The sequence below is a fragment of the Callithrix jacchus genome, chromosome 12, assembly GCF_049354715.1.
Source record: "Callithrix jacchus isolate 240 chromosome 12, calJac240_pri, whole genome shotgun sequence".
Taxonomy (NCBI): domain Eukaryota; kingdom Metazoa; phylum Chordata; class Mammalia; order Primates; family Cebidae; genus Callithrix; species Callithrix jacchus.
Window position 1 is genome coordinate 109211485 of NC_133513.1, and position 23667 is coordinate 109235151.

The 23667-nt window shown below is 45.8% G+C and overlaps 1 protein-coding gene across 6 annotated transcripts in view; it reads right to left on the bottom strand.

The window, feature by feature from the left end:
• GFRA1 (GDNF family receptor alpha 1) overlaps positions 1-17377 on the bottom strand; it is a 234978-nt gene extending 217601 nt beyond the window's left edge. For 2 of the 6 annotated variants that reach the window (XM_002756616.6, XM_009010334.5), the window contains exons 1-4: positions 16917-17377; positions 15745-16038; positions 14578-14871; positions 13254-13337 (exon numbers count right to left, since the gene is read on the bottom strand). In XM_002756616.6, coding sequence (XP_002756662.3) covers positions 13254-13337; positions 14578-14871; positions 15745-15784 — 418 coding nt within the window. In that variant the 5' untranslated portion in view covers positions 15785-16038; positions 16917-17377. Of the gene's footprint in view, positions 1-13253; positions 13338-14577; positions 14872-15744; positions 16039-16317; positions 16686-16916 lie in introns of those variants that run through there. The other 4 variants (XM_035269210.3, XM_035269207.3, XM_035269209.3 and 1 more) reach the window with 2 other exon arrangements.
• Positions 17378-23667: the final 6290 nt, after the last annotated feature.

Here is a 23667-nt window from a genome sequence, read left to right on the forward strand (position 1 = left end):
CTCCCTGGGGTGAGTGGGCTCTGCTTTCAGTGATCACAACTCTCTTCACTTAGAACCTTTGAGTTTTCATTCAGACATTCTCTTGCGAAATGTTCTGAATCAAGTTGAGAATTTGGCACAGAAAACAGCAGAAGACTAGGGAGTCAGAGGAAGAAAGTGGCAAATACAAAATAAATGAAGAAACAAGCTCATACCTCAGGTCCTCCAAGCAGGTGCTACCCAGCAGGGTTCCAGAGGTCTAAGAAAGGCTGGACAGAACCATCCCTCCCAGGCAGGAGGCAGCACTACCTAGGGAGCCAAGCACTCACACCTGAGCCACCGCCCTTCAGGGAGAGAGCAGAAGTCCACCCGGAGCCCAAGACGAAGGGCAGTGCTGGGGTTGGGGCTCAGGTCCTGCAGAAAGGCAGATGGGGAGCCATCCTCTCAGGGAAGCAGACTGTCCACTGCCCACCAGGGGAGGTCTCCTATCACCGGCCACGCCACTCAGCATCCACAGGGGTCCCAATGAACAGTTGTCAGAGACCGCCTTTCTCCTGTCACAAGCCAAAATGCCTCCTAGCAGCCAAGGCCCTTCAGGATGACCCAGCTTTCTGCATAGCTTCCTGCTGGCCCCTGTCTACTCTGCTGTCTTTCTGTTTACCTATACCCCTCCACCCCCTCCCACACACACACATACCTTCCCAGGACCACCCAGAGAGACGCAGTCAGCCAGCCTCAGGGACACCTGCCCTGGTGGGCTCTGTGCACTTGGCCTTTGCCTTCTGAGCCTGTGCATGCTTTCTCCTCAAGAAGGTACATCTGGAAGGAAAGAGCTTGAACTTGACCCACACATGTTCTTGCTCCATTTCTACCCAGAGCTGAGGCTAATAGCACAGTGCTCCTAGCTTCGTTTTTTGTTTTCCCAGAAGGTACCTTCTGTGATGAGGGGTTACTCACTCACAGCAGGTCTTATGTCCTTCTCTGGTCTAGAAGCATCCAGAGCTCCTCTGTGTGCTTTTATGACACAAAACTCTATTAAGTTGAACTGTCTGAAATCGTTGCTATTCTACCATGTTGACCTACTAAAATGGCAATTTCATGCGATTCTATCTAAAAATTTCAGCAATGCTAAGACAAATTAGCCATCTTTCTTCCCCATCTTCTACTATGACAAAAGTGAAGCTCCTGAGTGTGACAAACCTGCCTCTCTGCCCAGCTCTCCTCACACCACTCCTCATACCTGCTGCTCCAGCCATCGATAACCCAGACACACTATGCCTTTGCCCAGGCTGTTGCCTCTGCCTAGAATGCTCTCCCCAGTCAGCTGTACTCAGCAAACTCCTATCCATTCCATGAATCCCAGCTTAAAAGTCCCCTTTTGCAAGGCTACTCTGACCCACAATTCTACCCAGTACGTTATTCCCACCTTAGGACTGCATTTGAGCTTTCTACAGCGCCCTACTTATTCACCATAATTTCTCTTGTGTATATTCATCCTAAAGCAAAAAAGGGAATTCTTAGAGGACAATTCCTATTTACCTCTGAATCACCTGGGCCTCCCACTGTGCTCATAGTAAGTTCCTAATAAATATCTGATGAATGAATTTGGCAGAAATGAAATTCTATCATACTGAAAAACTGAAAACTGATAGACTATAAAAACTTATCTCTTCTTCTCTTCATTGCAAAATGAGTATCAATATATGTAACATATATATGTAATGTTAAATATGTTATATATATGATATACATCATATAGCCACATACATATACTCAGTAAAAAATATCTAATAATCCTTTATGCAGTTCGTGCACTTCACTTTCATGGGATACTTCTTCCGTGCATGTTATATATATGCAAATGGAACCTGCTGCCTGAGTTCTGAAGCCAGGCTTCCTGGTTGAGAATCCTGGCTCCACCACCACTTAGGTGTGTTGTCCTCAAGACAAGTTTCTCATTTGAGCCCCAGTTCCCTTATCCATCAACCCAGTGGGGCTAAGAGTACCTCTATTGAACAAGGCTTAAGCAAGTTATGACACATAAAACACCTAGCTCTCTGCAACTCACAGCTGCTCTATTATTTTCACTTCTCTTTAAGTATCATGGGGAGGGCAACCATTTCAAATTGGGACTATGTTCAGCGTGGTCACTCCTTTTCCCATTCAAATGCCACTTGCCATTCCCAAGCTTAGAAGAATATAGTGGTTCCATTGAGAACTCTCCGGAATTCAGGAATCCCCTAGTATCTTCTTCATCAAGTGTTTTATTCAAAACTCATAGTAACAAAGATCAATGAAACATTTCATAAGCATGGGCTTTAAGAAACCTGCTGGCCTATTCCCACAAAGAATGCAATCAATACTTATTTTCATACATTATTAACTCTACACAAAACAATCATGTGCAAAGGGCAACAGAAATCACAGCTGGCGTGGTGCTCCTTCCACAGTTCACAGGGACCGGAGGGAAGTGGCACCAGCATGGTGGAAGACAAATGAATAGCACATTAGGTCACCTTAAAGCAGGACTAAACTATGTATTCCTTTTTTTAACCACTGTGTAATGCTATTTATACGACAACATGACAAAAAATGGCCCTAGGCATTCTGCTCCACTTTAGAAGCCTTCCAGCTCACACTGAAATGAAAAAAGATACAATCCAGAAATTGTTGCTGTGGTTAATATTTCTGCAGTTCCGCAGGAACGGTTTTAATAGCACGCGTGTTCTGGATTCTGGTTGTCAATTAAGAACCCATCAGAATGCAGGCCCAAATATTAAAATAATAGGTAGTGGTGTATATTGCAACTTTAAAGGCCCTTTGTCAAACAGTGTTTTAGGATGGAAGACCAAGGAGAAAGCTGGGAATTAAGGATCCTGGTTTGTGCTTAAAATTTCATCACTTAACAGTAGAAAGAGCACAGGTTTTGGAGTCACAGGAACAAGATGTGGATCTGAACTCTTCCAGGTATCAGCTGTGTGGCCTTAAGAAACTTACTCAACCTCTCTGAGCCCAGCTTTCCTCCTCAGAAATCAGAGGGCACGATAAGTACCTTTTAGCATGGTGGGGGACCAGAAGAAAGCAAGTCTGTGAACAGGCAGCTTAGTGCAGGACACTCAGCAGGGGAAGGGGACACAGGGTAGGGAGTTGCCCAGCAGGAATCCTCTCCCCTCACTCACCTCCCCTTTAAAAGAGACTGAGGATTCAATGAGGAGAATACACAGTTCTGGGAGTGGGCAGAGTTCCAAAGGGAACTGCGGTTTGACCAAAAATAGGCCACTTGACCAAATGATTAAAAGTCTGTCACATGCTAATGCGTGGATGGGGCGGACCCTCGACCAATTTAGTAGGAGTAAATTGCAATTGATTTTCGAAGAAATTGCTTGTTCTCTTGCCTTTCCTCAGCTGTGTGACACTTGCACACACAGCTGCCTTTGTCATAGCCAGGACCAACTGAAACACATGTCAAGGAAGATCTTTTTTAAGGCAAAATATCCTTACTTACATATCCACACTTAAAACACACTATAAAAACATGCCCATATGAGCAGGCAGATACACAAGTATATGTATGTCTGTGTGTCTGTACATGTGTCTATAAAGATGTTTTTGAGAGCTTGTATTTAGAAACAATTCTGCCCCCATGGCTGCACTCTTCCACATGCTTTGTAAATCCTCCTGTGGCTGGAGAGCTAACCTGAGTCATTTTTATTTTTACAACAGCCTACTATTTGAAGAAAGATTGTAAAAGAGCACACCCCTACGATTTCTCCATACACCCCACAGCCCTGTCTATGTAAATCCTGGACATGAAAAGAAAATGGTTAAAAGATCACAGAAGATAAAAAAATCGTAATAATAAAGGTTAACAATAGCTGTTTTCACCCCTAATTTCTGATATGGTGATAGACCCTCTTAGAACATTAATTAGACTGGAAAGAGAGATGAAAGAAATGCCCAGGAGACATAATAAATTAGCTCCTTATGCAAATTACTCATTCGTTTTCCATCACTGACCCAGCTAGTTGAGTCTCTAAAATTACAGGAAGTGGTTAGCTCCTTTAACAAAAAATTCTGAATGAAAGATGATTTTTTTAAAAAAATTTGAGGGCTGAGAGGGCTTAAAGCAACAAATAATTTCTCACTTTTCCTTACAGACAACCATGAAGGGTGCCAAGAAATAAGAAAATTAACATTCCAGCCACTAGTTCTTGTTGCCAGAGGCCTATTAATTAACGCTTGTTCCAAAACAATGGACAGCTACCTCCTTAGCTAGTCAATGTCTGTGGCTCTCATGCTAAAAGAAACAAAGAAACAAAAAGTGTGGAATCCTAAGGATAAAGATTTGATTTAAACAGGTGAAAGACAACTGAACTGAGGTGGGGAAATCCCAGGATATGGAGAGTTTCAAATACCCATTTAAAAACAAATGCATACCTCATTTCATGTATCATCACTGTCCTAGACAATTTATGCTCCATTGTCCTAACAATTTATGGAATTCTGCTTTCTTATCAGTAAAATAAAGGGGCAGGGCTAGAATGACCTCCAAAAGTCCTACTGCATCCAAAGATCCAGCGGTTTTATTTATCCCTTTGTGAAACAAGCGCAGCACTACCGATCATTTAATTTATTGAAACATAATCTTATAGCATGCATTTGTCTCCTGAGCTCACTCCTGGCTTCATTTCCTCTTTCCCACTCTCATTTTCTCTTTTCCCGTTTTCTCCAGTGACTTATGTTCTTTTGTACTTTACCTTCTTCCATGTATTCAAATAAGATGCCTTAAATACATTCTAGTTCAAAGTAAGGTATACATTGAATAAATCATACTTTATAGGTTATTAACATGAAAGACATATGCCAAGATCACAAGTTTACAAGATTCCATATACAGGACCTTCAAAAAGGAAGAAAAATATTAAAAGTAATGGTAAATGCAGCAATTACTTTTGCACCAACCTAATATGTTAAAGATCACCCTAGGCCACTGCCCTCAAACAACAAAAGTAGCAGATGACTCTCAGGACCCACAGACACTGGCCTGCGGTCACCCAGCTAGTTAGGGGTAAAAGATGCTAGAAGCAGAACACAGATCTCCTGACTCCTGGACCCATACTCTTTCACCAAACAAGCCTCAATTTGATACCTCCTACTGACAATTTGCTACTATGTCCCAGAGAACAAAAAACAAAAAAGACATCACTTGGAAAGAACAAGCTCCGACAGCAGAAAAATTAAGAGATGGCAAAAAGAAATACTTCAGAGGACTAAGGAGAAGGAATGAGGACAGACATATTGGCTATAAATAATTTGCACCTTGTAACAATCTCCAGTTCATGCAATTACCTGTCACTCACTGATGTTTTATCTCCCTTCTTCTGGTAAGAGGACCTACAGTAACTCTATGCAAAATGTTGAACTGTCTGTACCTTCACAGCCTTCACTGGAACATTTGGGTCTTTGCCACAAGTGTACAGATACTAGCATGTCCTACTGCTTTATTAATGAACCTTCTTGAGGTTGACATTTAATCTAAATAATAAAATCATGCCTTTAGGAAGTGGTCAGTGAGACAGAAAGACACAGGTTCTTCAGATAATCAAGCAGGTAATCAGAGAGTAGATGTAGATTATGACACCATTTTTATAAAAAACATACATGTATGCATGCACATACATATACATCTGTGTATATTTACACATATAGGAAATACCAAAAAAGTCTCCTATTAGCATGTTTACAGCGGTTATTTTGGGGTGATAGGACTCTGGGTGATAGAAATTTCTTTTCCTTTTTTTACCTGTTTGCAATTTCCTATTATTTTACAATAAAAATGGATTGCTGAGGGGCAGGAGAGGGAGAGAATAAGAACCAAAAGTAGTGGTCTGTGACAGTGAAATGTAAGTGTACTTAGCAGAGCCTTTGCAGACAGAAGCATCTCCCAGGTTTAAGACATGCCCTTCTCAGGGAGCAGTAATTCTTGCCGCTATGAGGAGCACTGGAAAGATTTATGGGTAGAGCTTAGAAGAATAGGAATCAGCCAAGCTTGGAAGAGAAGGCTGATCACAAGAATCCTTAAGCACAGGAAAAGCTCCCACCCCAGGTGATCACCAGCTGCCACCAACTTACTTCCAACCACAGAGCATATGGTCAGGGTTCCCAGAGAAAAGGAGAGACTGGGTGCAGGAATAAGGAGGACCTTCCCCATAGGGTAGCTAAGTCTCAGGACAGGTGATTAAGAGACAGGACTTTTTCTAGGTCTTTTGGATAGAGGATAGATTTTTCATTGCTTGTTCAAGGTAGTTTATAAGCAGCCTTCCTGAAGGCTTGGGTTTGCTACCCTTTGCAAGACATTGACTCATCATTCTCTGATGGGGCAATGTGGTCTGCTGAAAAGAGTCCCAGTCTTGAGTTAGGAGCAAGCCAACAGCTAACATCACCTTAGGTAGCTTTAAAAAGGACTGAGATTTATTGAGGATCAAGTGTGTTTCAGGTACTATACTGGATATTTTACAAATAGTGTCTTTAATCCACAAGAACCTATCAAGTAGACATTATCATCATCCCATTTTACACCCATGGAACCCAAGGCACAGTGAGCTCAAGATGAGGTAGTGGCAGAGCCAGATTCATTCATTCAGGTTGGTGTTGGCGGAACTCCAGAGCATGTGTTCTTTCTCCCAGCACCAGCACATGCAAAGGTATGGAGGGATAAAGCTGCCCAGAGTGCTGGTAGAATAGTAGCTCCTCAGCCTGTCTTGTCTATGATACATGGTGGCTGGGGCAAGTTCAAAAGCCAGTTAGTAAGAGAATGAAGGAAGACTGAAGCCAGATTGTTCCTGGAAATCACTAAGTTGTGCAAGACCTGGGAATGAGGAGGTCAGGTTGGACTGGGAGAAGTTAGTGAGGTCAGTTGGAAAACCCAGCCAAAGGTGAAGTGAGAGATAAGACAGTTACATCCATGGTGTGGAAAGAGGAGAGCAATTCAAAAGACAGCAGGTAGTTTCAGCAGGACTTGGTGATGGGGCTAGCTGGTGGAGTAAGGACGGTGGAAGGGATGGAGATGACTCCACAGTTTATAGTGCAGATCACTAGGTAGTCAATAATGCTATTAAATAAAACTGGAAATCCAGGAGGAGAGGGTGTAAGGAGCAAAGAAGAGATGATGAGATCCATCTGGACATGCTGAATTTGAGTTATCTGAGATACCGCCAGATGGAGTCATCCAGTACTCAGCTGAATATGCTGATTTAGTGCTCAAGAGAGGCTGCAGTAGGAAGGAAGGCTCTGAGCCATTGATGTAAGTGGTGGCTGAGGTCTCCAGAATGAATGCGGCTGGTCCAGAGAGTATGCAGACAGAAAGGAGCCAACACGGGCTCCCCCTACACCAGTGCCACGTCCTGGCAAAGGAACCCACGCCTACCCTCAAGCACTGTGACCCTGTCCAATGCCCTCCCTCTTTGAGCTTCAAGTCTATAAAACAGAGTGCTGGACTACATCTCTAGGGAGCCTTCTTCTCTAACATTCAACCACTCGTGATTGACAGAATGCCGGCTCAGGATGAAGAAGACTGCTTGGTGCTGAGTTGACACCCAGCATAACAAGCAAGTCTCCGACTTTCCAGGGGGAAAGACAGACACATAAATAAGTCCTCTCAATATGCTGTGATTAATGGCTACCATAAAGGCAAGAGCACAACAGAGCATGAGGGAGTCCTGAGTGGAAGGAAGTGCCTATTTGGGGGAATTCCAGCAAAGGCCTTCAGAGGTAAAATTTGATCTTGGTCTTGAAGAATGGATAGAAACTTTCCAAGTAAAGGCAAGGCCACATGCAAAGGCACAGGAAAACGAAGGCACATGAAATACTTGGGGAATGGTTTGGCTCGGTGAGCTTGAGTGGAGAGGGGGTATGGGACTTCAAGATGGAGAGCAGGGCCCTCAATGGCCTGCTAAGGAGTTTACCATATGCCAGAGTAGATAACAGGAACTAATGGTGGTTCTCAAATATAGCAACACCAGAATGAGAGCTGAGTGGCAAGGAAAGGACCACCACAACCCCTAACAGCTGGTATTTACAAGGCTTTCTCTCTTGTCGTAACCATACAAGAAAGCAGGTGATGTTACAAGGCTCTTCTCCAACATGTAAACTTTGTAATAATTTTTTTAAAAATAATAACATATATAACAGAAATGCTAAACTATGGCTAATTATTCACAGAATCACTCAAGAAAAAAAAGGAGCAAGATTCAAAGGAGAGTTTAGGCATATCTCACCCTGGAGCAAACCACTTCCAATTACTTGAGAACCAATCTGGAGATCCTCAGGCTTCCCAGAAAGGTCAAAGCCACTCCTAAGACTTGGTAAGAAGATGATGAGAGCCAGAAGCTGGGACGTTTTCTTTCAGCAAATCAGGATGTTCAAAATCTAACATTACTCTTTCCTTACAATCTATCCACTTGATTCTTGCATGCAATATCAACTGTGACTGTATTTTAAGGAAGGCCCAGCATCTTCTTACTTCTCTACAAAAGTCCAGTCTCCCAATCAATAGTTTTGAACCTTGCTGCTGAAGAGGTGCTTCTAACCTCCCTTTGATTCCCATCCTCTGGCTTTTCTTGGCACTTACTGTATTTTCAAAATTTCTCATTGCTTTGCTCTATCCTCCAAAGAATTTAAAAAAATAAATAAATTGCCAACAGGTTCATCATTCTTTCAAATCTCTATTTACTTCTTGCTGTGTCTTGAACTTTTCTGAGGAAGAAAAGTGGGGGCAGAACAGAGGTGCAAGAGCAGAGAGCTTGGCTGGGAGAGACGCAGATGGGAAACAGTGCAATGTGCATGCAGGCTTCCGCCTCTGAGCCACTGAGCGCCCACACAGCTCTGCCCTCCAGGATCCCAGGACACTCTTCTGTGTTCCCGTCCCTCTTCAGACATGCTCTTGCACTGGCTCACTTTTTCCTGTGTGTCCTGCTCACTTCATGTTCCAGGCCCCTAAAACCACACTAGCCTCACCCCACAGGAAACGCACCTCCTCAAGCCCTTAATCGTGCCTCAGGGGCCAAAAGCTTCCGCTCTCAGGTTTCTGGAGAGCAGCCCTCCACTCTTCCTCCACAATACTCTCCTGACTTGGCTACTTGGTTTCCCTTCTGCAGTTCAAGCTTCAAAACAGAGAGGATGGTTTTTACATTCCACCTTATTTTTGTTCTCCTCCTTTTTCCCAAAGGGCCACTGATAATACCTCAGCAAGGCCTTTTATGTGGTTAGCAAGCAAACAACAGCTAAAATGACTGTGGGTTTGAGGAATCCAAGGAAAATGGAAACACAAGAATGTCAAACATGTCTTGTTCAGTGGGAAGATACAGCTCACCCTTAATGTATGTGGATAAACATGCTCTTCATGTTGGGCAGAGAAATCCAAATATGGAAACTGATTGCTACCACATCTGTGAAAAGCAGAGACAATGCTGTCCTGGTTTCCTCAGATACATTTTCAAGACAGAAGAGATGTTCTGGAAAGTTCAGATTCAAACCATGAAAAGCAACATTTATCATCTCGTTCCTCCATCCTTTTCCATCCTACAAAGGCCAAACTGGATAATATGCATTATTCAACAACTTAAAGCCCCTCAAGACTCCATTTGGCTTTACTATCCCACTCAAGGAACACAGTCACTGTCAGAAGTCAAAGCTCATTAGTGCTGGAACCTAAAGCCAATGCCCTTGAGATAGAAAATGGAGCTCTAGGCCGGGCGCGGTGGCTCACGCCTGTAATCCCAGCACTTTCAGAGGCCGAGGCGGGTGGATCACAAGGTCAAGAGATCGAGACCATCCTGGTCAACATGATGAAACCCCGTCTCTACTAAAAAAAATAGAAAAAAGTTAGCTGGGCATGGTGGCACGTGCCTGTAATCCCAGCTACTCGGGAGGCTGAGGCAGGAGAATTGCCTGAATCCAGGAGGCGGAGGTTGCGGTGAGCCGAGATCGCGCCATTGTACTCCAGCCTGGGTAATGAGAGCGAAGCTCCGTCTCAAAAAAAAAAAAGAAAGAAAATGGACCTCTAGACAAGGTCTTTCTGGCTCTGGCCAATTCATGATTTTTTGGGTTCTAGGTAGGACAGGGCTCACAAACTCCAGATCAGACTTGCTATGAAAAGAAACCTGGCCTGAGAACGGAATCCAAGGAATGCATAAGTGAAACTTGGCCAGTGCAGAAGGTGGTCCAATACTCATAAATTCAGACAAACCAGTGGTATCTGAGAATGGCAAGGCCTCTTTAAGAATAGAAATGATAGCAAGGATGGAGAAGGTGATATAGGGGCACTGTGGAGGAATTCTAGAGATGAGCCCAACCTTTCCTCAGATCCATGGACTGTTAGGACTACAGATTATTTACTCCGATTGCCTCATTATACCAATGAAAGAGCTACTCTGAGAGGGAAAATGAGTGTAAAAACTCCATTGGGCCAGTCGCAGTGGCTCATGCCTGTAATCCCAGCACTTTGGGAGGCTGAGGTGGGTGGATCACGAGGTCAAGAGATTGAGACCGGCCAGCATGATGAAACCCCATCTCTACTAAAAAATACAAAAATTAGCTGGGTGTGGTGGCGTGCGCCTGTAGTCCCAGCTACTTGGGAGGCTGAGGCAGGAGAATTGCTTGAACCCGGGAGGCAGAGGCTGCAGTAAGCCAAGATCACACGACTGCACTCCAGCCTGGTGACAGAGTGAGACCCCATCTCAAAAAAAAAAAAAAAAAAAAAAAACTCCATTGCTAGCCAGTGTAGTGACTCAGTAGTCCCAGCTACTCAGGAGACTAAGGTAGGAGGATAGTTTGAGCCCAAGAGTTCAAGGCAACAGTGAGCTGTGATCAGGCCCTTGCACTCTAGCCTGGGCAACAGATCAAGACACTGTCTTTAAAAAAAGTTTTTTTAAAAAAACAATAAAAAACCCATTTTAGCAAGGTGCAGTGGTTCACACCTATAATCCCAGCACTTTGGGAGGCAGAAGCAGGCAGATCACTTGAGGTCAGGTGTTCAAGACCAGCCTGGCCAAGATGGTGACATGTATGTCTCTACTAAAAATACAAAAATTAAGTAGGCATTGGCAGACGCGTGTAATCCCAGCTACTCTGGAGACTGAGGCAGGAAAATCACTTGCACCCGGGAGGCAGAGGTAGCAGTGCTCCAAGATCATGCCACTGCACTCTAGCCTGGGCCCTGGGTGACAGAGTAAGACTCTGTCTCAAAAAAAAAAAAAAATCAAAAACCCCATTGCTCATAGAAATTCTGAAATTAAAACCCTTTTTCCTTGCCTGCTTTCTCACTTGTCAATGACCACAGAGAGATTCATTCCCTTCCAGGCATCAATACAAAGACTGAGGAGTCCACAGGGCAGGCAGTAGGCAAGAGGCATTGTCCCTCAAAAGCAGGATGAAGGTCAGGTTTGCCTCTGGCACCCCATTGGCCACACCCCATCATACTTTCTACAGAACTGCTCCCAGGAGAGCTTAGGTGGTCACAAATGTTTGTCAGTACATCTCCTCTCCACTGCTTAAACCACTGTCCTGGCTGGATCAAGGGGAGAGAAAGCACTAGAAGTGACATGGAGTGGAAATTATCGGCATTACTCAGGGAAACATTTGAATTCCTCTTATACTAAACTTGCATCCTTATATCTTATGCCGAAACAGACACACACACACACACACACACACACACACACATACTTCCTCTGAAGGAAAAGACAGAATAATGTAGAGGAGTGCTTCTCAAGCTTCATGTGCATATGAAGCACCCAGCCCAGAGATCTTGTTAAATTGTGTATTCTGATTCAGTAGTTAAAATGAAATCCTGTATTTTTAATGAATTCCCTGGCAATGGCAATGATGCTGGTCTAAGAACCACACTCTGAGTAGCAAAGGGTAGATGTTACAAAAGCTTAGAATCTAACAAATCTGGGTTTCAATTCTGGTTCTACCATTTAAGCCTTATGATTCGGGGATGGTTTCCTAACTTCACTATGCCTCAACTTAATCATCTATAAAATGGAAATAATACCTAAGAAGCATTTGATGATTACACAAATTAATGATATAACACTCTTAAAAGTGTTCTTGGCAAATAATAAGGGCTTAATAAATGTCAGTTGCTGCCTACCTCTAAGATTCATGAGGGCAAGAGTGATGACCGGCTCACTGCCAAAACCATGATAGCTAGAACATAGTAGGTGCTCAATGGATGTTTGGTGAATGGATGAATGCATATATAATACACCCAAATAAAATATCAGTATTTACACAACCCCTTGATTCTGTGGCTTTTCTGAAAAAAAAAAAAAAAAAACGAGCAAACAAAAAATGTAAAAACATTTAGAACACCAGAACACTCTCAACAGTTACAAACCATAATCTCATAGAATCAAATTCAACATTAATCATCACGTTTAACCACTGAGAGATGTATAATTTGTGGTGGCTATATATACTTGAGAAAATGTCTAAACTGTAAATAAAGACATTAGTCTGAAATCTGTATGTCATAAAGATAAATTACTGCCTTGCTTATTTATGGGCTCTCTGAATGCAGATGTTATGAAAATCTTAATTCTAAAACTAAGTTCATTTCCAAACCACCCAGAGAACTGCAAAGAGAGACAAAACAAACCATGGGAAGTGAGACTACATTTAAAAGGGCTGTTGGGGCAGGAGTACATTCTCTTATAAATGCACACACTTGCTCAGGAAAAAATAGAAGCAAAAGAATTGGTAACAAATGGCAGAGCTTAATCTTTTAAATCAAAGGCAGACAAATGAATTCATCCCAAAATTTTCAACAATCTAAGATTATCTTCAGGCCTCTTGTAAAGTAAGTGGCATAATCTGAACAGATTCCATTTCCAGGGAGGCACCATGAAGGTATGGAGCAAGAAGAGAATAGGATTGCCACCTACAGACAGAAATGGCACTCCCTCTGCAAGAGCTGGCCAATCATATTTTCACTTGAAAAAGAAAAAAAAAAAAAAAAAATACTCCACCAAGTCACCTCCCTCGAACCTCTACCAAACCACCACACCACATTACTTCATTTAGAATTACTTTCAAGTCATACAATCATCTCTAGGCATTCTGCCTCTTCATTATCATCATCCTGTTCCTAATTTCCCAGAAACACTGTGCCATTCAACTATCTACTTATATGCTCTCTGAGAGCCAAAGAGAATGCAAGCCAAGGAATTCAAGCACACAAAGGCATCGGAGTGGAAGTATAATCTGCTTACCTGATATGAATGGGACCACCCGGAATATATCTGACAATCTGCTGTTAACTGGTTCATATGGGGAATCCTCCAGCAGATCATTTCCTAAAAACAACAGAAAGATTGGGCTCAGATCTGAAAAACAGATATATTTCAAGCAGGTTTTTGCTGCTGAATCTGAATTCTAATTATGTTATGATTGTGTAACAAAAAGACGCTGAAACTTTGATTTTAAATGCATCTCTTTGGCTACAGTTTCTTTTCATTCTCTCTGCCTTTGTTATCCTTGTTCTCCCCAGAGTGCCATGAAAACACTGGAGAACAACTCAGCCCAATCTTGCCAGAAAACTCTCCCACTCTTTGCAAAGGAACAGAAATCAGAGAGGAAAGAGCCGGTGACGTCACAAGCCCTCCTTGCCTTCAGGAGCCAATAGAAGAAAGGTGACCCAGGAGAGACCCACATTTCTGCTTGCTCCCAAAACCTGGCATACAGTTGGAAAGCAGGTACCATGGCTATTAACCAGCCCCTCTGAAAGAGACTTCCATTGATAGACTCTGGAGGAAGTGGCAGCTGACAGGTCACATCTGTCTAATACAAATCTCCAGTGTGAGTCTCAGTCGAGAATGAACACACAAAGTGTTTGTGTTAGGTTTACAAACATGAGCCACCTCTGGCTTACAAGGACCAAAACATTCCCATTGGACTGGATGGTGGGACAAGTGGATCCTTCTCTCCCTGAGCTACTTCCGTGGTAACCAAGGTTGAACCACACCAGCTGGTTCAAGCCTCCGCTAATCTAAGATTATGGCAAATGGTACAAATGGTTTTCCACACATCTGCCTCTGATCACGTTTGATGGGGTGAAGATAGAATGGATTCTCCTGAACCTTTCAGAATTCTTTATCTTATGTAAGAGCAGGTTAAAGGACACGGGACAGGGGGAAAGTCCAGATCAGATGCAGGGGCAGGGGCAAGCATTCCTATTATTATTGAGGCCAGCGAAAGCCTCAGGCTGGCTCTCCTTGGAAAGAACTTGTGGCTTCCTCGGGGGCCTTTAGGGGGATTCTCCTCCCATGCTCTGACCAGGTTTCAGAGAGGTCAGCGGGGTCCCGGGGTGTCCACCCCCCCCCCCCACCTCCTCCTGAGTTTTCCAACAACCAGGCCCAACAATGCTGGTCAGCTCAACAAACACCAGCTGCCATTGTCCCTGGGGGCCAATGAAAGGTCCTCATTACGCAGCTGAGGAGAAGTGAGTGAAGAATGAGATCAGCTGGCCCGGGGACGAAGGGGCCCGCTTGCCTACTGGGAAGGACGCGGGGTGGGCTGGGGAGGTTCCGCGCGTACCCTGCAGGCTCTGGTACATGCTCCAGTAAATGCGCAGGCAGTTCTTCTCCTTCTTCATACCCCGCTTGCAGCGGCAGTTGTAGAGCGACTTCTGCTTCAGGGCTTCCATGGCGCTGCGGCACTCATCCTTGGCCTCGAGACCGGATGCCAGGCTGAAGTTGGTCTCCTTGCCCGCCACGCACTGCCTCAGCGTGCGGTACTTGGTGCTGCAGCTCTGCTCCTTCAGGCACTGATCACTGGCTTTCACGCAGTCCAGGCGGTCTCCGCCGCTCACCTCGGCCGACTGGAGCAAGTCTGCGGGGTGGAGGGGAGGGAGCTTGAGTGCCGCGGGCGGGGACCCGGGACTTCCGTGCTTCGGGCGAGGGCGCGCGCCCAGGTCCGGGAGGCTCGACCAGCCCGCGGGAACGCCCTGCTCAGGGAGCAGGTCCACCTTTCGACCATCCGGGAGTCCATTTTCCCGCCCCCTGGAACTCCAGCTCCTCTCCCCTCCTCCCCGGCCCGCAGGGAAAAGTGGCGCAGGCTCAGCCCACGGGCTTTAAGGGTTTGCTCCAGAGCCTGTGCTGCCCACCGCGCATGCCTGCCCTCCGCCCCGGGGCATCCTGGCCCGAGCGACTACCCGGACTCCCGGGCCACCCCCGGCTCCAGCCACCCGCTCCGCCCGGCTAAAACTCAGGGGCTTTCCTAGTAGAAGCACGGCGGCGGACTGGGAACCCGGCGCGCCGGGCGTAGAGCAGGCCAGCAGTGGTCAGCGGTCGGCCGGGCGGGGAGCGCCCACAAGCTACTCGGGGAAAAGTTTTCTCTTCCAAGTTTGCTCTCCCGGCCCCAATGCTCCCCAACTCCACCTGCCAGCCGCGGCTCCACAAGCTCCCGGGCACTCGCTGGGGGTGCAAGGCCCTGGGCTGGAGGGCTCCTTAGTCCCCCGCCGAGCTGGGTCATTAAAAAACCACAGGAAATCAAAACCAAGCCCGAAAAGCTTCGGGCAGCGCCGCGCCGCCACCGCCTCCCTACTCCGGGGATTCGCAATCCCCTTCCCCAAAAGGAAACTTCTTCCTCCGACATCCACCGCACCTGCACCCCAATTTTGGTGCGGGGGCCGGGGTGGACTGCTGCAAGCGACCCTATAAAAGACTCAGCGAGTAAGAAAGCCCGCGGCGGGCCTCGACTTACCCAGGAGCGGCAGCGCGAAGTACAGGGTCGCCAGGAACATGGTGCCGGCGCGCGGCTGGTCCCCGCCCCACCAAAAAAATCCTGAGCCGCCGCTGGATCTTGCGGAGGGAGCTCAGCAAGCAGCGATCCCCGGACAGCTGTGCTGCTCTGGCCGCCCAAAGTTCAGCTCCATCCAGTGAAAGAGGAAACTCCGGGTCTGGCGCCGCCACCGCCGCGGGCGACTCAGCTCCGGGAGGGCGGCCGGCGCGCGGGCGGGAAGCGGTTCCGCTTTTAGGGGTTCAGGTCCGACCCAACCTGGAAGGGAGAGCGCGCTTTGAGAGGAGAGCCGAGAGCGCCGGAGACTTCCCCCACCGCCCCTCTCCCCTCCCCCATTCCCGCCTTTGGGGACTTTCCAACGCCGGGGTGAGAACCCACCCCCACCCGGGTCGGGGTGCATGTGCGTGTATTCCAGGGGCCGTTGACACGGGGATGAGGATGAGGGCTGGAGAGGTCTGAAGAGGGTTCCTAAAGTCCCCGGGGGTGTCTATCTCTGAAACCCGAGAGGCTGAACGCAAGCGAATAAATAAACGGTACTTTCCGAGCGCGGTGAACGAAGCCAGCGGCTGCCTGGAGTCCGAGCCCTCAGTGGCGGCCGCGGTAGCTCCCCAGCCAGCCCTGGCGCCGAAAGAGCCCCCTTTCCTGGGAAGTTGGCCTCCCCCTCTTCGCGCCCGCCAGTGAGCTCCCTCAGCCGTCAATCCTCCCCACCCAGATCGCCAATCGCTAGCCCCTGTGGCTACCCCACCCTCCCCGGGACTCGTCTCCTTCCCGAGGCCGCCAAGCCAGTGTCAATCGATGTCCGGACTGGGGCTGAAACCCGGTTGGTGCGCCCCTACCCTCCGTGCGTCCTAGGCTCCCTCATGGGCATCCGCGCCTCTCACACCCTCGCCCAGTGCCCGGGACTCGGGGAGCTTCCGCACCCCCACCCTGGGCAAGCGCGCCGGCCTACAGTCCCCGCGGGTCCCGGCAGGTGCCGCCCGTAGCCACGAGCGCCCCCCCGGGCCCCAAAGTTGGGAGACGCCTGCAAAACCGAAAGAGGTGGCAGGGGGAGAGGGAAGTAGGAGTGGGGATGAGGGACGGGAAGCGGCCATGGGTTCCCAAACAGAACGAAAAAACTCTCTCCAAATGCCACCAACCTGGACTCAACCGACCGCGTCCAGCTGCGGGGAGTAGCCAGTTTGTTTATTTATTTATTCTTTCGGGGGGGGGATGGTGTCCCCGCCCCCTCCTTCCCTTTCCCGGCTCACTTTCTCAGCGCTAGGGAAAAAAAGATGCGGTAATCTTTGAGAGCTCCGAAGGCCGAGTTGGGTCAGGATGATTTCCGAGCAGAGCTTCAGGCTCTGACGCTCGTTAGGGATGTTAGTGGTTATTGGAAGCGGCTCGGGGATGGCGTGTTCCGAGGCCAGATTTCTTCTAGCCAGCGGACCCTCGGCCTGCTCCTGCTCCCCTCGCCCCGCAACGCCAGCCCCCTCCGAAGCTTGCCCGCCCGGTCGCCGCAGCTGCACACGCTCACTTGCGGTGGGACCCGCGCCTGGACCCGCACGCGCGCACAGGACACGCAGCGTTCTGCAGCCGGCGCGGGTACTACCAGACTCTCTCCCTCTCTCTCTCTCTCTCTCTCTCTCTCTCTCTCTCTCTCTCTCTCTCTCTCACACACACACACACTCACACACACACACACATAGAAGGGCACAACGCACAAGGGCTCTTTCTTCTTAGGGCAATCGAGCCAGATCCTTCTTCTGAACACAAAGTTTTCCCCTCACGTCACTAGTGGCTGTGATTCAAGACTTGGTACGTTGAAGACACACTCAGACCCAGGACGCCGGAGCGGCGATCCCGGGATGCGCCCACCCGTTCGTCCACGCCAGCGCGCACAGCCACACTCACAGGCACGCATGCACACGCAGTCTCTACCTCTCTCCTGGGGCTCCGGCAAGGAGACAAAAGCAGAGCCCCTAGCCCACTGCATTTAAACCCGGCGAGACCTGGCTTTAGGAAATTTATAAGCTGACCTCCATCTTGGCTGTTTCGAGAGTAAATTAAAAAAAAAAAAAAAATCCCAACATGTACACAGCCCTTCGCCCCAACCCCTGGGACCGCTGGTTCGTGCAGCTCGCCTCCCGCCCCACATCCCGGACACACGCTCCCCTTCCTGCACGCCGGGGGGCGCTCGGTGCACCAAAGTCTACACTGGGTCCAGAGACCGGGTCTGGGAGCCAGCTGCAGTACTGGGTGGGCGTCCGACGGCTCAGGGCTTTATTTGGGATCTTTGCTGATGTCCAAGTTCATCTCTCTCGGGTAGACCGAGTTTGAATCAAATCTGTGTGCGCCCAGCTGTCAAATCTTCAAACCTATTACGCCAGACAATGGGCCGCCGCGGAGGACATAAAAGAATGGCTGGTTTGGATCGAGGGGGTTTAATTGAAAAGGGCACGGGCTTTGGTTGAAGTTTGAGGCCCGGGTGTCAGCGTGGGGAGAAGAAGAGGTGGAAGGCGGAGGGTTGGGCCGCTTTCCATTCAACCAGACATCAGCCAGGAGCGCCCCTGGGCTGCAGCGGCTGCTGGCGGGCGAGCTGAGCATTGTATGGAGTCCCTAAAGAGGGTCTTCGCCCCAAGGCGCACCCCAAACCGGGGGGGGGTGGGGGGGACATCCTACGGATCCGCACTCCTCGTTTGTGGTATGCGTGTTCCTCCAGGGCAGGTCTGAGGAGACGGACGCCCTCCTCAGATACCCTTCCTCCAACACAAACACACCCACAGCCACACCATTCACGGATCCTCTAGTTCAGTGTATCAGTTTACACTTGGTTGTTGAGTAAACAAAGCAAACATATGTCACATTTTCGAGACAGATGGTTCAAACCAAGGGCTACTTAAGTTCCCTCTCTCTAACAGTGGTAACAGTCTAAGTTACAGGGTGGACTAAGCGGAAATGTAATTAAGTCATCCAATCAGTTTCTTCGCTGTGAAGTGTATTCCCATATTTTCACATACAAACCAGATAAATCCTGGGGATGTGGTTTTCGGGAGAGGATGGCTGAATATGAAATAAAACTTTGTGTGAAGACTCTGCTTCTCCCTGGTCACCCAAAACAGAAAGCCCTCTTTCATTGTTCCACTTCATAAGTGGGGGAGAATGTCTTCTTTTGAAAAATCAATAATTGGAATTTCAGTTTTCATTAGAGGGACTAGTGCTTACCAGTGCTGACAAGGACTCATTGGATACTCACTGGGACTCATAGGCTGACAACCACTACCTCATTGGACTACAGTGAGGTTTAAGACATCATCCACATCTTTTGTAAATGTTCTTTATTTAGAAATGACTTCATGTTACCCTATATATTACACAGAATTCTTTTGAATCAAATTTTAACAGAGTGGGTGAAGGGTGAACTAAAAGCTCTCCAAATGTAGAATATGGGAATTCTTTTTAAAATACAGATGATCTTCAACTTATGATGCTTCTACGTATATTTTTATACTTTACCATGGTGCAAAAACCATATACATTCAGTAGAAACTGTATTTTGACTATGGACCATACAACCATTCTGTTTTTCACTTTCAGTTCAGTGTTCAATAAGTTACATGAGATATTCAACACTTTACTATAAAATAGCTTTGTGTTAGATGACTTTCCCCGACTGCAGGCTAATGTAAGTGTTTTGAGGGTGTTTAAGGTAGGCTAGTCTAGGCTATGATGCTTGGTAGTTTAGGTGTATTAAATGCACCTACGATATTTGCAACTTATGATGAGTTTATCGGGGCATAAGCCTCATTGGAAGTCAAGAAGCATCTGTATTTTTAGCTTCAAGAATATATTTCAGAATCATTCACTCACACTAGTCCTTATTAAGTTCATGCTGATGATGAAAACAGAGGATTGTTTTAAAAAGATAACAATAAACCCCCAGAGGCTCTAACTGTGTTGTCCCATACAATAGTCACTAGCCATGTGGCCATGTCAGTGAAATTAATTAAAATTAAATAAAAGAAAAATGTAGTTCCTCAGTAGCATTAACCATATTTCAACTGCCCAATAGCTACACGTGGCTAGTGGCTACCATACTGGACAACACAGATATAGAACATTTCCATCATTGCAGAAAGTTCTAGTGGATAGCACTATCTTATAATATTGGTATGAAATTAGTTAATATGGTATAATTTTTATTATATATATATATAATTTTATATATATATAAAGTTCTTAGAATAGTACAATAGTGCATATAGTGCATAGTTCATAAGCAGCAGTAGGGGTTTGTAGTTGGGAGGGTAATGATGACAACGATGATAATGATGATGTTGATAAAAACGATGATGCCTTGTTAGTCTCTTGTGGAAGTCAAAGAATCCATGAAGACACAGCCCACTCCTGATATGTCAGGATGAGATCAGCAGGCAAAGAAGCCAAGGAGTAGGAGAACTGATATGTCAAAAGCTGATCTGCCAAGGAGAGCTGTGAACAGAAAGATGTGGCCCGTACTGTAACCTAAGACTTCTTGTAGCAGGAGCTAATTTTTTAAACACTCACTGCTTTACAACTATATCCACTACCTTTTTTTTTTTTTTTTTTTTTTTTTTTTTTTTTTAAGAACTGTCACCTGGGGTGGAGTGCAGTGGCATGATTTTGGCTCACTGCAACCTCTGCCTCCCAGGTTCAAGTGATTCTGTCTCAGCCTCCCTAGTAGCTGGGATTACAGGTGCCCGCCACCACACCTGGCTATTTTTTTTTTTTTTTTTTGTATTTTTAGTAGAGACGGGGTTTCACTATGTTGGCCAAACTGGTCTCAAACTCCTGACTTCATGATCTTCCTGCCTTGAAATCCCAAAGTGATGGAATTATGGGCATGAGCCACCACGCACAGCCAACTTCCACTAACTTCTAACAGTGAGAGAAACACATGGCCAGAAAGCCACTGGGCTATGGAAGAGAGGAAAGCATTGTGACTTAGTGTATTAATATCATCTCTGTTTCCTTGGAGCTTATCTGTTCCTGTGTGTATGGGACTGATCTCACGATGAAAGGTGACATCAAAGTATTAAATATTAGTAATAATTATAAAGGTTCATGTAATCCTCTGTGACATGTTTTCTCAGCAGAAAATTGGTTTTAATGCCACAAAATTAGGTTCAATCTACCCGTAAGCACGTGAAGTGAGCAATTTTCTGGCATTCCTTGATGTAAGTGTATTTTCATAAGTTAGCAGATGAGTCATGATGAAAATGACAGTTTTATTCCACGCAGCATTTTGTCTCTTTCTCTCATTGCCTTCCTTGGCCCTTCATTTTGTAAAATTCTACTGCTCAAAAAGCACTCAGATTTCTTTAACTCATTCTAGTTCGTGAAAATTCAACATTTGACATCAGACAGCTTGACAGATTTACTGATGGAGTTCCAAAAAAAAGTCATCCCTAAGTGTGCCATGGCATTTTTGACCGCTACACCTCTGCCCGTTCATTTACATCTGCCTAATGCGTGCTTCATCCTGATATTTCAAGGTTCAGCTCAGCTCAAACAGGACATCAGGATAGTACAGACCTCTTTGGTCAGAATTCATAATTCCCTGTGGTATATACTCCACAGCCTCATTAAAGTCTCTACCTTATCTACTGTAACATTGCATTGTAGTTATTGCTATATCTGTCTCCTCATCTGGAATGTGTGCCGCTTGAAGGCAGGAAGCTGTTCTAGTCCTTTTTCTTTTTTTGGCATCTCCAGCATTTAGACTGATAACCAACACACAGTCACCCCCAATAAATGTGTATTGATTGCATGAATAATGAGTAATACTGTTTCTCATTTTCCTCTGACACAATAATTTTACTGCAAGGTTTACACAAAATCCCTTTACTGGATGAACAAAGCAAAATATAAGTACCTCATACAATTGCTGGTATTGCTGTTCCAATAATAGTATCAAATATGTATTATTCCTTTGGGGATTTGACATTTGAATTTTTTTAAACAAAATCCATTATTGTAATAGAATGCTCTTTTTCTGGTTCACTTTAATAGTAACACATGACATATTTCATTTCTGAGAAATGATAGCTTGCCTTAGGTCATATTTTAAGGCATAAAGCCAGAAGCAGGGTAAGGTTCCCACCTGATGTTCTGTAATCCTCTAGAAGTGTGTCTCTTTCTGGCTGGGAGGCAGGGATTTAGAAGGGCTAAATTATGACTACCCTGGAGCATTCATCCACAAAGGCAAATTTTTAAAAGGCAAATTGGTCCCAAAGCGTTAAAACTTCTTTTAGAAGCACACGGGTCCTCTTGCAATCTTTTAAGGGAAATGAGAAAATAGGAATCATCTACTCCCAGAAAGCTGGTGAAGAGTCCACATGCTGACACAGATCTCGCCTCTTGATGCAGTACTTTGACATCTGCGCTTTGGCAATACAGGAAGAACCAGTCACTCTCAGATTTCAGAGCCCTTTTCCAGGCTGACTATATTAAGAAGTGTCTTTTGAACATTTTTTGCAAACGGAAGTTTCTTATCGGCAATCAGGGCGCCTGACCTCCAGGACCTATCTCAGGAAATCTTTCTTCCTCCTTAGTTTTCAAGTAATTTTTATTTCTTCATACTAATATTCCAGTACAATGATTTTAATGCCTTTGTGGAAGGATATTGCATTTTGTGAGAGTTGAAGTCATTTGTACTTTGGCCTTATGCCACAAAATGCATTCAAGGTGTGCAGCCCTGATGAAATAAAGGACCTGTCATGTCTTATTGCTTGAATATATGGCAAAAGATACCCCATCTTCAGGAGACTTGCAAGGGTTTTCTTGTGATTGCCAAAGGTGTTGGATTAATTGGATTAAAAGCCCTGTACATTTCAGTCTTCTTTATCCAGGAAGGACAGGGAACGCCTGCAAGGAGAAAACATCTTTTCTCTCCACCACTTTCCTAATAAACCCTAAACCTGTTCCAATGGGATTGTTCCTTCATAAGGGCAAGAGGGAAGCTTAATCCCTAGCTTTGTCCAGTAATTAGCCTCTCTCTCTCTGGAGGCAGCAAACACAGATGCCAATCCGGATGAGCTTTGGGACGTGGAATGAAAACAAGACTGAAAACACTGAGTCACTTCTTCAGAAGCCTTTTAGCAGCCTCGAAGACAGCAACAACCTCTGATTTCTACTGATGCACGTTTGGTCTAAGTGGTGGAATGGGGCCTCTCCCACCGCTGATGAAGCAGGAGAAGAAGCAGAGATCACCAAAGACATGGGGATGAGTGACCCAGAGGCCCCTCTGCAACAATGAAGGCTCTGTAACGCAGCACTGTTCTTGTCATGCCACTTACCCCAGCGTCTTTCAAGAAATGCCATGGAAATGCACTGTTTACCAAAACCAAAACCTCTGGAAGAGATGTAGTACGAGCCCCGCTAACACAATTAGCTTGCAGTTAATGGTGATGCCCCCCCACCCCGCCAGAGCTAATTAGGCCAGTGGTACTTATAGTACAAAAGATTGGGGCCTGTTTTAAAGCGTCTATTGTGACATCATTTAGAAGTCATTTCAAACTCCTCCAAAGTCCACAACGATTCCTCTGAAAACAAAGGCAGCATAATGTTCTTAGAATTGTTGGTTTTATTTTCTGCTGTCAAAAATCTGACAAAAGTCAGTTGAAATTGTCAAGGAAAAACATCACACGATAGGAGGTTTTCCTCAAATTTGAAGTCTATAGAAGGAATGACAAATCTGTTATACAGATTGCTCTAGCACAAAAGTGAATTAGGAAAGTCTAGGAGATACACTATCACAATAAATATAAGAGGTTGCCCTTGACATAGTTCATAAATTTGAGGCCATGACAAAGAATTAAAGTTATATCAATTTGGTTTTGATCTGAATCATCTGTTAAGCTGAAAGTACAG